This window comes from Eumetopias jubatus, unplaced genomic scaffold, assembly GCF_037043125.1.
Source record: "Eumetopias jubatus isolate StellerSeaLion01/CBP00866 unplaced genomic scaffold, mEumJub1_p1.0 scaffold_6, whole genome shotgun sequence".
Classification (NCBI taxonomy): domain Eukaryota; kingdom Metazoa; phylum Chordata; class Mammalia; order Carnivora; family Otariidae; genus Eumetopias; species Eumetopias jubatus.
Window position 1 is genome coordinate 147,854,769 of NW_028274812.1, and position 12,182 is coordinate 147,866,950.

The window sequence follows — 12,182 nt, forward strand, 5'->3', positions numbered from 1 at the left end:
ATCAGAATGGGTCATCCTGTTCACCTGCCTATTAAGATTCCCCTCTGAAGAGGTTGCTCTTTGGGGAGCATTCACGGGGAAACAAATATCCTTAGATTCTGCACATTTGGAGAAATCTATCCATCTGCCTCCTTCCCAGACTTCTTTGTCACCACTTTACCAATAATTTCCCTTCCAAACTTCTACTCATCTAGCCAAACTATTAGCTATTAATTAGTGTAGACCTCTACCTCACATCTGCCCTTGTAAGCAAAGCAGCCAGATGCCTTGCTTGAAGCTACCCGTAGTGGGAAGATTTGCCTTTACCACCGGCCTTCAGGTTCTTTGGAAGCTGCTAATTTTTGTGTGGTTCCAGCATATGATGCAGAACCACCTGTAAACCATGCCTGGCCTTTTTTTCTTCTTCAGTTATAGGAAATGCCCTATGAGAACCTTCCTACACTGTTGGTGGGAATGCAAGCTGGGGCAGCCACTCTGGAAAACAGTGTGGAGGTTCCTCAAAAAGTTGAAGATAGAGCTACCTTACGACCCAGCAATTGCATTCCTGGGTATTTACCCCATAGACACAGAGGTAGTGAAAAGAAGGGGCACCTGCACCCCAATGTTCATAGCAGCAATGTCCACAATAACCAAACTGTGGAAAGAGCCGAGATATCTATCAGCAGATGAATGGATAAAGAAGATGTGATATATATACATTATGGAATATTACTCAGCCATCAGAAAGAATGAAATCTTGCCATTGCAATGACATGGATGGAACTAGAGGGTATTACACTAAGTGAAATAAGTCAGTCAGACAAAGACAAATACCATATGATCTCACTCATATGTGGAATTTAAGAAACAAAATAGATGAACATAGGGGAAGGGAAAAAAAAGAGAGAGGGAAGAAAACCATGACTCTTAATGATGGAGAACAAAGTGAGGGTTGCTGGAGGGGAGTGGGTGGAAGGATGGGGTATTAAGGATGATGGGCATTAAGGAGGGCACTGGATGTGATGAGCACTGGGTGTTGTACGTAAGTGATGGATCACTGAATTCTACTCCTGAAACCAATATCACACTATCTGTAAACTAACTAGAATTTAAATAAAAATTTGAAAGAAAACCCCAGAGAAACACCCTATGAGGCTGTAAATGTAGGCTGAAGATACGTACCAAGTGAAAGGGCCAAGACAATATACGCTGTTTTCTCATGCAAATTATTCCTGCATGGAGACCCGCTCAGATATTCTATTTCTACTTGATGAGGAACTGATGTTATGCACGCCCAGCGTTACAGCTGCACAAATTAGGGAAGACCTCCGTCACGCCTGGAAGCTCTATTCTCATGGTAACTTAGTGACTCGTGCTCAGCCATTCACGCTCTCCTGCACCCAGTAGCAAGCCAGAAACTATTTTTTATTTTTTTTATTTTTTTATTTTTTTTCCTTCTGATTTTTTTTTTATTACTCAAAAAAGCTTCATTTTTTTATTTAGCTTTCTGACTCTGTGCTTGGGCCTTCAACACTTTCACAACGATTTTCTGCTCCTCGATAAGAAAAGCACGCTTGATCCTGTCACGAACACACTTAGCACACATGGAACCACCATAGGCCCTGCTGACGTGTTTTTTCGTTTTGGACAACCTCATAAGGACTTTAGGTCTCACAGCACGAACTCCTCGAAGTCGGCCTGGGCACACGCCACATGCAGATTTTGGTGCTTTCCCAACCTTCTTGGTATAAAGGTAAACGATTCTATTACCAGGGGTTCGGGACAGCCTAGTTTTGTTAGAGGCTGTATTATAGGACAGCCTACGACGGTAGGTCAAACGCTGGACCATTCTGAATGCCTACGGACGCCGTCCCCGGAAGAGCCAGAAACTATTTTTTAAAAGAGGATAATACTTTGCAGAGGATGCCATAGTTTTGCTACTGAATCCCAAAGGTTTGTCCTGTGCGTCACTTATAGAAGAATGCTAAAACTCCAAATGCCATCTCTGTCTTTCACACACTTCCGAGTGCTCTGGTGGGTCCTAGGGGTGAGGTGTCAGTGTCGCCCTCGTACAGCCTGGACCTGCTGCACAACTTTCTTTTTTCTGGGCTCCACACAAATGGAGAGCTTTCCTAGATACGGAGGAGAGATTTGTAGTTACTAGAGGCAGGGCTGGGGGTCGAAATGGGTGAAAGGAGTGATTCCCATTCATAAAATAAATAAGTCATGGGGATGTAAGTTACAGCATAGTGACTACAGATAATAATACCGTTTTGCATATTTGAAAGTTGCTAAAAGATTACATCTTAAAAGTTCTCATTACAAGAAAAAACATTTTGTAACTATGTATGGTGACGGACCTTAACTAGACTTACAGTGGTGATCACTTTGCAATCCACACAAACATTGAATCATTATGTTGTACACCTGAAAGTAATACAATGTTATAGGTCAATCATACCTCAATTTTAAAAAACTGATAGCTTTCCAAGGTACTTGGTAAGTCAGTCAGAGTATTAGGTCCAACTGACTCTGTATTGCCTCCAAAGCTTAAAGAGGCCCACTGGACATTTTCCTTCTTTCCTAGTGGTAGGAGCCAGAAGCAGCAACTCGTTCACCACCTCTGAAGGGCTATCTTGACATACTCTGTAGAAATTTTACTGAAGGTGACAAGCTACTGAACTTTTGTAGGGCTCATTTCTCCCCCTGCGGCTTGCACGTATTGTACCAAGGAGTCTAAAGCACCTGCTACTTTTAGACCAAGGAGTCAAAAGCAGGCCCAATAAGCGTGTTATTATCAATATAATGGACCAATACCGCATCCTGCAAAATGGAGACGTGATCAATGTCCTGTGACTCGATTATTAAAGGCTGGAAATGTTGAATGTCCTCAAGTGAGAGCAGGAGGATCTTGCTGGCCCTGCCAGCCAAAGACAAACCATGCTTGATGGCTGTATTAGTTTGCTAGGGCTGCGAGAGCAAAATGCCATAGACTCGAGGCTTACACAACAGAGGTTTATTCTCTCTCAGTTCTGGAGGCTCAAAGTCCAAGATCAAGATGTCAGCAGGTTTGGTTTCTTCTGAGGCTTTTCTCCTTGAAGCAACCTTCTTGCTGTGTCTTCACATGTCTCCCCTCAGTCTGCATGTTGTCTGTGTCCTTGTCTCTTCTTCTTATAAGGACACAGACCTTACATAAGTCATACTGGATTAGCGCCCACCCATAGGACCTCATTTTACCTTAATTATCTCTTTAAAGGTCCTATCTCTAGGGGCGCCTGGGTGGCTCAGTCAGTTAAGCGTCTGCCTTCGGCTCAGGTCATGATCCCAGGGTCCTGGGATCGAGCCCCACATCGGGCTCCCTGCTCTGCGGGGAGCCTGCTTCCCCCTCTCCCCCTTGCCCTGCTTGTGTTCCCTCTCTCGCTGTCAAATAAATAAATAAAATCTTCAAAAAATAAAAAAATAAGGTCCTATCTCTAAATACAGTCACAGTCTGAGATCCTGTGGGTTGGAACTTCAACGTATAATTTTGGAGAGACAGTACTCAGCCCCAAACAGTGGTCAGTTTCTATCAGCATAAAGAATGAACTATTTTCTACAGCAATTGCTGCACATAAGTACCAGTGGTTGTGATGATTTGTTCCAGCAAGGAAATCTGGGACAGCAGCTAGAACTGAAGTCACCACTTCCTTAAATTCACAAAAGCACGCTGCCACTTCCCATGACGATTCTGTCTTCTGCACAGACCGACAGGCAAGCTGAATGGAGATGTGGGAAGAACCGCCACCGAGCACATCTTTCATGTCCTTGCTGATGGCACTTGTCTTGAGAATTCTTCCAGAACTGCAGTATCCTTTGTGTCTATTATTTTGGCGGGTAGAGAGAACTCATGGCTTCCAGCTGGCCTTTCCTCACTTCATATCTCCCACGTCAGGAGTCCAATCCAGATATCCTTGAGTGAAGAGGAGGCTGGCTCCATGTGAGAAGGGAACTTGGTACACAGCTAATAATGTACATGGCAAATATTTCTTTTCTAGCCTTCCCCACAGACAACCCACTTACCGAGGCGATTGTTTGGAGACTATTGAACACGGCTCTGAGCCGACATTAAATATTGGAACACAAAATGCCGCTGTGGTCTACCAGTCAGGGGGGTGGCTTATAGAGGTCGTGTGACCGATAGAATCAGGTCTGTTTTACCACAGGTCTATTTGAACCCCTGAATCCGCCCCATAGTACTTTCCCAGGACCCAGGATGCCTGGTTGGAGTAGATATACACAGCCCCTCCAGCATCCCATCACCAGAGCTGGATTCAGGGAGCCATTTTAATTGTACCCTCTATGACTGCCACTCCGGAACAGCAGAGAATGGCCACTGCAGGGACTTTTCAGGAAGGAGGCTGTTACTCTCCTCTCCAACACATTTCTCAAGGACTGGGTGAAGATAGTCCTCTAGACCAGGAGTTTCGGCAAACTTTTTTTTAAATGGCCAAAAAGTAAATATTTTAGCATTGCAGGTCACATGGCAAAATCAAGGATATAGGTACTTATATAACAAGAGAGAAAAAATTTCCACTTTTAAAAATGAAATTAAAGTATAATAATAGTTGAGTACAATTATTATTACTCCTAATCATTAGAAGAATGGAATTATCTTTGGGGATAGCATTTTGCTTAATTGGGGTTCAAAGTTAGTGTTCCCTATTATCAAAATTTCTCAGCATTTTTGGAGATAATGAGAGACGAAAGGATGAAAAGAAGAGAAAAATGACGAACCTCCAGAAGTTTTACCTTTGGTTTCTTTTATTCTCTGAGCGGTGCCTGAGTCTACTCACAGGATGCCGCGGAGCGAAAGGCTGCCAGGGTTGCCCTCACCACCGCCGTACTCCGCCCCCCTCCTCCACCTGCCACCCCCCTCCGGGACCCCCACCCCTCCTCCGCCCCCCTCCTCCACCTGCCACCCCCCCACCCCCGCGGGGACCGCCACCCCTCCTCCGCCCCCCTCCTCCACCTGCCACCCCCCCTCCGGGACCCCCACCGCTCCTCCGCCCCCTCCTCCACCTGCCATCCCCCCCTCCGGGACCCCCACCCCTCCTCCGCCCCCCTCCTCCACCTGCCACCCCCCGCCGGGACCCCCACCGCTCCTCCGCCCCCTCCTCCACCTGCCACCCCCCTCCGGGACCCCCACCCCTCCTCCGCCCCCTCCTCCACCTGCCACCCCCCCACCCCCGCGGGGACCGCCACCCCTCCTCCGCCCCCCTCCTCCACCTGCCACCCCCCGCCGGGACCCCCACCCCTCCTCCGCCCCCTCCTCCACCTGCTACCCCCCCACCCCCCGCGGGGACCGCCACCCCTCCACCGCCCCCTCCTCCACCTGCCACCCCGCCCGCCGGGAACTGGATCAACCCGCGCGCACGTGGAAGACGGTGGACTCCGAGTCTTTCTGGGTCGGCGAAGATATCGGACAACTAGACAGTCACACTTAAGAAATCTAAAACCCCCCGAAACGAAGGTCGAACACAATCCGAGTATTGGAGGGGGAGGACCAGCGGGAGAGGCGAGAAAAGGGTGTAGGTAGACGGCCGAAATAGCTCAGTTGGGAGAGCGTTAGACTGAAGATCTAAAGGTCCCTGGTTCGACCCCGGGTTTCGGCACAACGAGTGTCTTTTGGTCCCTCTCCAGCGTCTTGCGGTTCCTGTGAGCTCAGGACCGTTGAAAATGTTCATAGATACATTGTGTCATGGATACAATTGGCCAAGCTAAAGCGGTAATTGCACGGAAAGCTCAGGGCACTGCTGTGCATAACTCAGTGACAAAGGGGCTGGCGGTTGAAGCCCACTTTCGTTCCTTCCACGGGAGGACTGGTAGGAAAGAAGGCAGTAAGACGTCCCGGGCAGACACGCGCGAGACCCTGACGAACTCGTGCGCCCGTCACTGCCGCTGCGGCAAGTGGCGCGCGCGGGGCGGGGGGAGGGGGAGGGGGAGGGGGAGGGGGCGTCACAGACCGTCTCCGCGCAGCGCTGGGCTGCAGCCCGCAAGCAGCCGGACAAAGGGCGCGGGGTGCGTGTGCGGCCCAAGCGGGCGCCAGTTACTGCTCCAAACATTGGAAACAATAAAGGAAGAACAGCACTTAGTGAAAGGTGAAATTTATGAAATTCAAATTTCAGTGTGCATCTATAAAATTTTATTCGAATACAGACACGTCACTCATTTACAGTCCTGAGCTCACAGGAACCGCAAGACGCTGGAGAGGGACCAAAAGACACTCGTTGTGCCGAAACCCGGGGTCGAACCAGGGACCTTTAGATCTTCAGTCTAACGCTCTCCCAACTGAGCTATTTCGGCCGTCTACCTACACCCTTTTCTCGCCTCTCCCCCTGGCCCTCCCCCTCCAATACTCGGATTGTGTTCGACCTTCGTTTCAGGGGGTTTTAGATTTCTTAAGTGTGACTGTCTAGTTGTCCGATATCTTCGCCGACCCAGAAAGACTCGGAGTCCACCGTCTTCCACGTGCGCGCGGGTTGATCCAGTTCCCGGCGGGCGGGGTGGCAGGTGGAGGAGGGGGCGGTGGAGGGGTGGCGGTCCCCGCGGGGGTGGGGGGGTGGCAGGTGGAGGAGGGGGCGGAGGAGGGGTGGGGGTCCCGGAGGGGGGGTGGCAGGTGGAGGAGGGGGGCGGAGGAGGGGTGGCGGTCCCCGCGGGGGTGGGGGGGTGGCAGGTGGAGGAGGGGGGCGGTGGAGGGGTGGCGGTCCCCGCGGGGGTGGGGGGGTGGCAGGTGGAGGAGGGGGGCGGTGGAGGGGTGGGGGTCCCGGCGGGGGGAGGTTGGCAGGTGGAGGAGGGGGGCGGGAGAGGGCGGTGGTGAGGGCAAGCCTGGCAGCCTTTCGCTCCGCGACCCAGGCTCCGCTCAGAGAATAAAAGAAACCAAAGGTAATACTTCTTGAGGTTCGTCATTTTTCTCTTCTTTTCGTCCTTTCGTCTCTCATTACCTCCAAAAATGCTGAGAAATGGAATTCAAGGACTGTATACATTTGCTGAAGGAATACAATATACATGAACATTGCCGGGCTAGACGCTCATCACAATATTCCCAACTCACTGGAAAGCAACCGTCCCAGAGATGAGAAACTGAGTTGGCAGAGCGCATCACAGACGAGGCGGGAGGAGGAGGAGAAGCACCTGCCATTCCCCTCCTGTTCTCCCCAGTCGGTAGAAGACTCTGCCTACAACAACCCAGGATTCGATGGGGGGGGGGTTCCTCTTTGGGGTTTTCAACCCCAAGTGTTAGACTCCCGCTGCAGGGCCGGGCCGGCCCGGCTTCCTTTGGCTCCTGGGGGTCTGGGGTTTTGTCTCCACGTGGGCCGGCCTCCGGGGCAGCTCTGCAAAACTCGCGTCCTTACAGCCCCGCCGAGCGCTGGTGGTGGGGGCTGCGACCTCAGGAGCGGGGCAGGGCCCCCGCGCCACGACGCACGACCCCGGCAGGCGCAGGGCCCAGTCCGCAGGGACGTCGTGGGGCCGGGGACTCGCCGCCCGCCTCTGGCCACAGCGGAACATAGAGAAGAAGGTCTGAGGCCATGATGCTGTGTCGCCCGGCCCGGCCCGGGACAAACGGGCCGCGGTGGCTTCCGCGCCGGTGTCCTGCGCTTTCGGAGGGAGTCTGCACACGGCGCCTTCCCCTCCGTCTGCTCGAGCTTCGCCGCGGCCGCATCGAGGCTCCGAGCCTAATGCAGTGAGGTTGTGCGGAACAAGGCAGCGGGAAAACCACCGAACCCGTGCGTGGGCCATGGTTGCTCAGGGCCGGGTGGCTCTGGGCGGATGAAAGCCCAAGAAAGGGGTGGGGTCCGCTCAGAAACACAGCTGCAGGGTAAAGTCATGCTCGGATGCAAGAAATTCCAGCCCGTCGTGGACGTGGGCTCCGTGGCTTAGCTGGTTAAAGCGCCTGTCTAGTAAACAGGAGATCCTGGGTTCGAATCCCAGCGGGGCCTTGGCAGTGACTTTACAGGCTTGTATAATTTCCGTTAGGGCTTTTTTTGCCGGTTTTCCTAAACTTGGACTTGCAGTTTTTATTTCTACCATCGGCCTCCCTCCGCACACTCTCCAACCCTCACCCCGCCACCCCCGACTTCGGACGTAACAGGTAATATCCCAAGGCCTTGGACACAAAATGGAGCTGATTTTGGTACAGCCACACAAAGCAAGACTATGTTAAGAAAGCAACGAGCAATAAGATGATACTAGTATGCTACCCTGTTTTCTTGATATGTCTTTTTGTAAATACAAACCACAGGTTCCCTTGGGGTTTTCCAGGCAATGTGATCTCGGGTATTCCAATCCTGATTTCATACAGTTCATGAACGGACCATTTGAAGTTCAGAGAGGGAACTCTGTGGGCATGAACTTTAATAGGATACTTGCCAGTGCTCTAGAGATTGTAACTCAACTGCAGGTGTGTGGGGGGCCTGGGCGTGGCCATGGAGGTAGATGATTTAATCCAAGAAATGTGTGAATGTTGACTGAATGCTGATCGGCGCGGGTTACATCCGGCGGGACCCAAGGCAGAATGAAAATGTAAGGTCCCTTATCCGAAACAGGAGGGGAAGCCTGCGGCCACAGACACCTGGGCTCCACGCGGCCCTTCTGCACCTGCTGCCTGTGTGCCGGCCATCAGACTTGCGCCTCCCTCTGCGGGTGTAAAATCCGGGCTGATACCTGCTGTGCTCTAACGGAAATCCAGAATCTCTACCGCTGTGCGTGTGAGGCCTCGCTTTAATTCTTCCGAAATAAGAGTCTGAGGTATAATGTGGTGGCTCTTGGGGGCATGTGCAAGCGGTCGTTTGTGGCTTGTGCCCCAGCATCGGTTTTTCCTCTTGACCGTCCCTGTAGCTCATCAAATAAATACATAAATAAATAAATTTTTTTAAAGGAGAGGGAAAGTGCCATTACAAGTAGTAGTAAAATATAAAGTTTTTTTTTTCTTCCTTCCTTGGTCTCTCTCCACCTGTTAATGTATTTTTCATTTGCTTATTTAATGTCATTCTGATTAAATGGAATCCACATTGCAAATTACCAGCATGAATGTTATTGTTGACCTTTATTTCACACATCAAGATTCACGGGGCATGGCGATGGCTGTTTGCAGAAAGGGAAGCAGGGAAAGCCGGTCGCGCATATTGCGCTCACTCCCTTTGTTCAGATGCCTTGTTCGGTTGTCCCGTTGAACATCAGTTACAAAACACAAATTCAAAGCTGTAATTATTATGGAGTTTCAAGATGGCAAATACAGGTCTCGGGGTTGCAGGAGCCGCCCGTCCCTGTCAACAAAAGCACTCTTCTTGCCGAAACCCGGGATCGAACCAGGGACCTTTAGATCTTCAGTCTAACGCTCTCCCAGCTGAGCTATTTCGGCTGCCCAAAAATATAGCTTCCCGATATTTATTTTTCGGGACATGGATTGTTTTCAACTTCCGTTTTAGGAGATTCTGGATTCTTCGTGCTGCTGTCTAACCGTCCAGGACATTTATCCACCCAGAAATTGGAGGGAACCTATTGTCTTCCGCCTATATCGCTTGGACCCAATTCCTGGCAGCGTGGGCCGGTGGGTGAGGGAGGAAGACACGAGAAAGGTAACAGGGTTCCAACAGAAAGCCTTTCCGCTCTTCCGCATGTTGCAGGTTAACCCAGACACATCTCAGAAAATTAAGGAAACGAAAAAATTTCATGGGGTCCCATACATAAGAGAAAATCTTCGTGACCCTGGGTCAGACAAATATTTTGTAGATAGGACAACAAAAGCATAAAATTCGATAAATTTAACCTCATCAAAAAATGTTAAATTCTGCTCTGTGAAAAGCATGTTTAAAAGAACAGAAAGGCACGTCACAGACTGGGAGACAAGCTTTGCAAACCATATATCTGATAGAGGATTTACATCTAGAATATATAAAGGGCTCTAAATAGTCAACAATAAGAAGATCTGGTTTAAAAATACCAAAATATTTTAAGTAGAGATTTTGTCAAAGAAGTTATAAGGAGGGCAAATAAACAAAAGATGCTCAACATCAGTCATTAAGGAAATACGAATTAAGACCATAATGATATACCACTTATAACTGCAGTTATAAGAGTTACTAAATTTTTAAAAATATTTTATTTATTTATTTGACAGAGAGAGACACAGCGAGAGAAGGAACACAAGCAGGGGGAGTAGGAGAGAGAGAGGCGTGCTTCCTGCTGAGCAGGGAGCTGGATGCGGGGCTCGGTGGTCCCAGGACCCTGGAATCATGACCTGAGCCAAAGGCAGACGCTTAACAACTGAGCCACCCAAGAGTTGCTAAAATTTAAGAATGCTAGCCATACCAAATGTTGGTAAGAATGCAGAGGAAATGAAACTTTCATACACCATTAGCAGTAGTGAAAAAGAATTTCTTTAAAAGTTGAAAATGTACCAACCCCATGATCCAAGCATTCAAATTCTAAGTACGTATCCAACAGAAAAAAAAATAAAACTGTTATGTCCATACAAATTCTTGTATACAAATATTCATATCAGCTTTATTTGTAATAGCCAATAACTGGAAACAACCCAAATGCTTATCTTAAATGGGTGAATGGACAAACAAATTGTGGTATATCCATACCATGGAATACTACTCAGCATAAAATGGAATAAACTATTGATACGTTAAACATGGTGATTTCAAAATAATTATGATGAATGAAAGAAGTAAAACCAAAAAAGTAAATATGATATGATCCCATTTGTATAAAACTTCAGAAAATACAAACTAAACTAGAGTGACAAGAATTAGGTCAGTGGTTGCTTGGGAATGGAAAGGCAGGGAGGAGTAGGAAGGAAGCTGAACTCAAACGTTTTCTTCCTCGCTCTCTCCCCCTCCCTCCTTCCCCTCCTCCCCCTTTCTTTCTCTTTTCTAGACTTGCCAACCATCTGTAGGGTGAAGACCATTTCTCAAGATATGGAATTGAGGGACACAACACAATTAGAAATAAGCAATACTTATTTTCATTCTTCATATAGGCTGTCAAAGTGCTTCCTTCGTTTTCTGGAGCAAGATATCCTGGTCTTGAAGATGGCTGGTGAGCAGGCAAGGTTCACTGTAGAAAGTGAAGGAAGAGAGTAATTACAGACCAAAGACACTTGAAGAGGTGGGTACAGACAAGGTGGTCAATGAAGATCAGGTAGAGTGATCTATGGAGGAGAAAGACACCGTAGAGAAAAAGAATGAAGACAAGTGAAACTCCCAACCTGAGATTTTCCAGTGAAGTGGTTCTCAAAAACAAAACAAAGCAAAACAAAACAAAATGAAGGCAATAGGATGGTAAGGAGCTCTTAGAGAAGACTGACCCCAGCTGGGAAGAACCTAGGAGCAAGAATGGTATACATTTGGACTTCGAATTTACTATATTTGAGTCTAGCCAAAAAAGAAATCCAATTTAGAAATTGTAGAATTAGTGTCATTGACAGAATAAATTTTCTGACACACACAATAATGGCCTTGCCAAAGAATACAGAAGATAGTCATTATTTCCTAATATATCACAAAAGAAGAAGCTCTCACCTGGGGGGTGTAGCTCAGTGGTAGAGCGCATGCTTTGCATGCATGAGGCCCTGGGTTCGATGCCCAGCACCTCCAAGGGCGCTTCCCTTTTTCCTATTTCCAATGTGTTCCATATCCATACACTCCTTCAGGGATGCCAAATCTGCTTTTCTGTTTCTGTTTTTTGTTAATTCTTTTTTCTGCTCACATGAAAAGTAAAAATGATTGGTACGACATCGGAAGGAAGAAAGGAAAAGAAAAGATTTATTCAACATCCCTGAATGCAACCAGCTTTGTCACCTGGACTACCATTTTACAATATGTCTTAAAAAAAAAAAAAAAGATCCAAAGTGAGAGGGAGAGAGAGAAGGGATGAGTGGGGGGGGGAGGAGAAGAGGGGGAGAGAGAGACCTGGGCCATTTCTTTAGTTGGAACAGCTAATCCTAAAGACAAGGGCATGAGAAAAATTAGGGTGATGTGAGCAGGACTCCAGCTGTGTCTGGAAAAACACTTTTGACTGCAATCTGAGGGCCTTGGACAAACACCTATTCATGATCCTTTATTATATACCAGGAATAGAACACATGAACTCAAACATGGACTTTTGTTTCTTCAGTAAGAGCCTGGAAAATGACAAAGTAAGGAAAAGCCCATCAT

At 48.3% G+C, this 12,182-nt stretch overlaps 1 protein-coding gene and 5 non-coding genes across 6 annotated transcripts; 3 read left to right on the plus strand and 3 right to left on the minus strand.

Annotated features, from left to right (window-relative positions):
* Positions 1-1,426: 1,426 nt before the first annotated feature.
* Positions 1,427-1,855, minus strand: LOC114199731 (large ribosomal subunit protein eL34). Its single transcript, XM_028091735.2, has one exon. It carries the CDS (start codon positions 1,826-1,828, stop codon positions 1,475-1,477), a length of 354 nt encoding a protein of 117 aa, XP_027947536.1. The 5' UTR covers positions 1,829-1,855; the 3' UTR covers positions 1,427-1,474.
* A 3,702-nt stretch (positions 1,856-5,557) lies between these two features.
* Positions 5,558-5,630, plus strand: TRNAF-GAA (transfer RNA phenylalanine (anticodon GAA)). Its single transcript has one exon. It is a non-coding gene; the product is annotated as a tRNA-Phe (tRNA).
* Positions 5,631-6,248: 618 nt separating this feature from the next.
* On the minus strand, positions 6,249-6,321 carry TRNAF-GAA (transfer RNA phenylalanine (anticodon GAA)). The gene has a single exon. It is a non-coding gene; the product is annotated as a tRNA-Phe (tRNA).
* A 1,560-nt stretch (positions 6,322-7,881) lies between these two features.
* On the plus strand, positions 7,882-7,955 carry TRNAT-AGU (transfer RNA threonine (anticodon AGU)). The gene has a single exon. It is a non-coding gene; the product is annotated as a tRNA-Thr (tRNA).
* A 1,348-nt stretch (positions 7,956-9,303) lies between these two features.
* TRNAF-GAA (transfer RNA phenylalanine (anticodon GAA)) lies at positions 9,304-9,376 on the minus strand. The gene has a single exon. It is a non-coding gene; the product is annotated as a tRNA-Phe (tRNA).
* A 2,173-nt stretch (positions 9,377-11,549) lies between these two features.
* On the plus strand, positions 11,550-11,621 carry TRNAA-UGC (transfer RNA alanine (anticodon UGC)). Its single transcript has one exon. It is a non-coding gene; the product is annotated as a tRNA-Ala (tRNA).
* Positions 11,622-12,182: the final 561 nt, after the last annotated feature.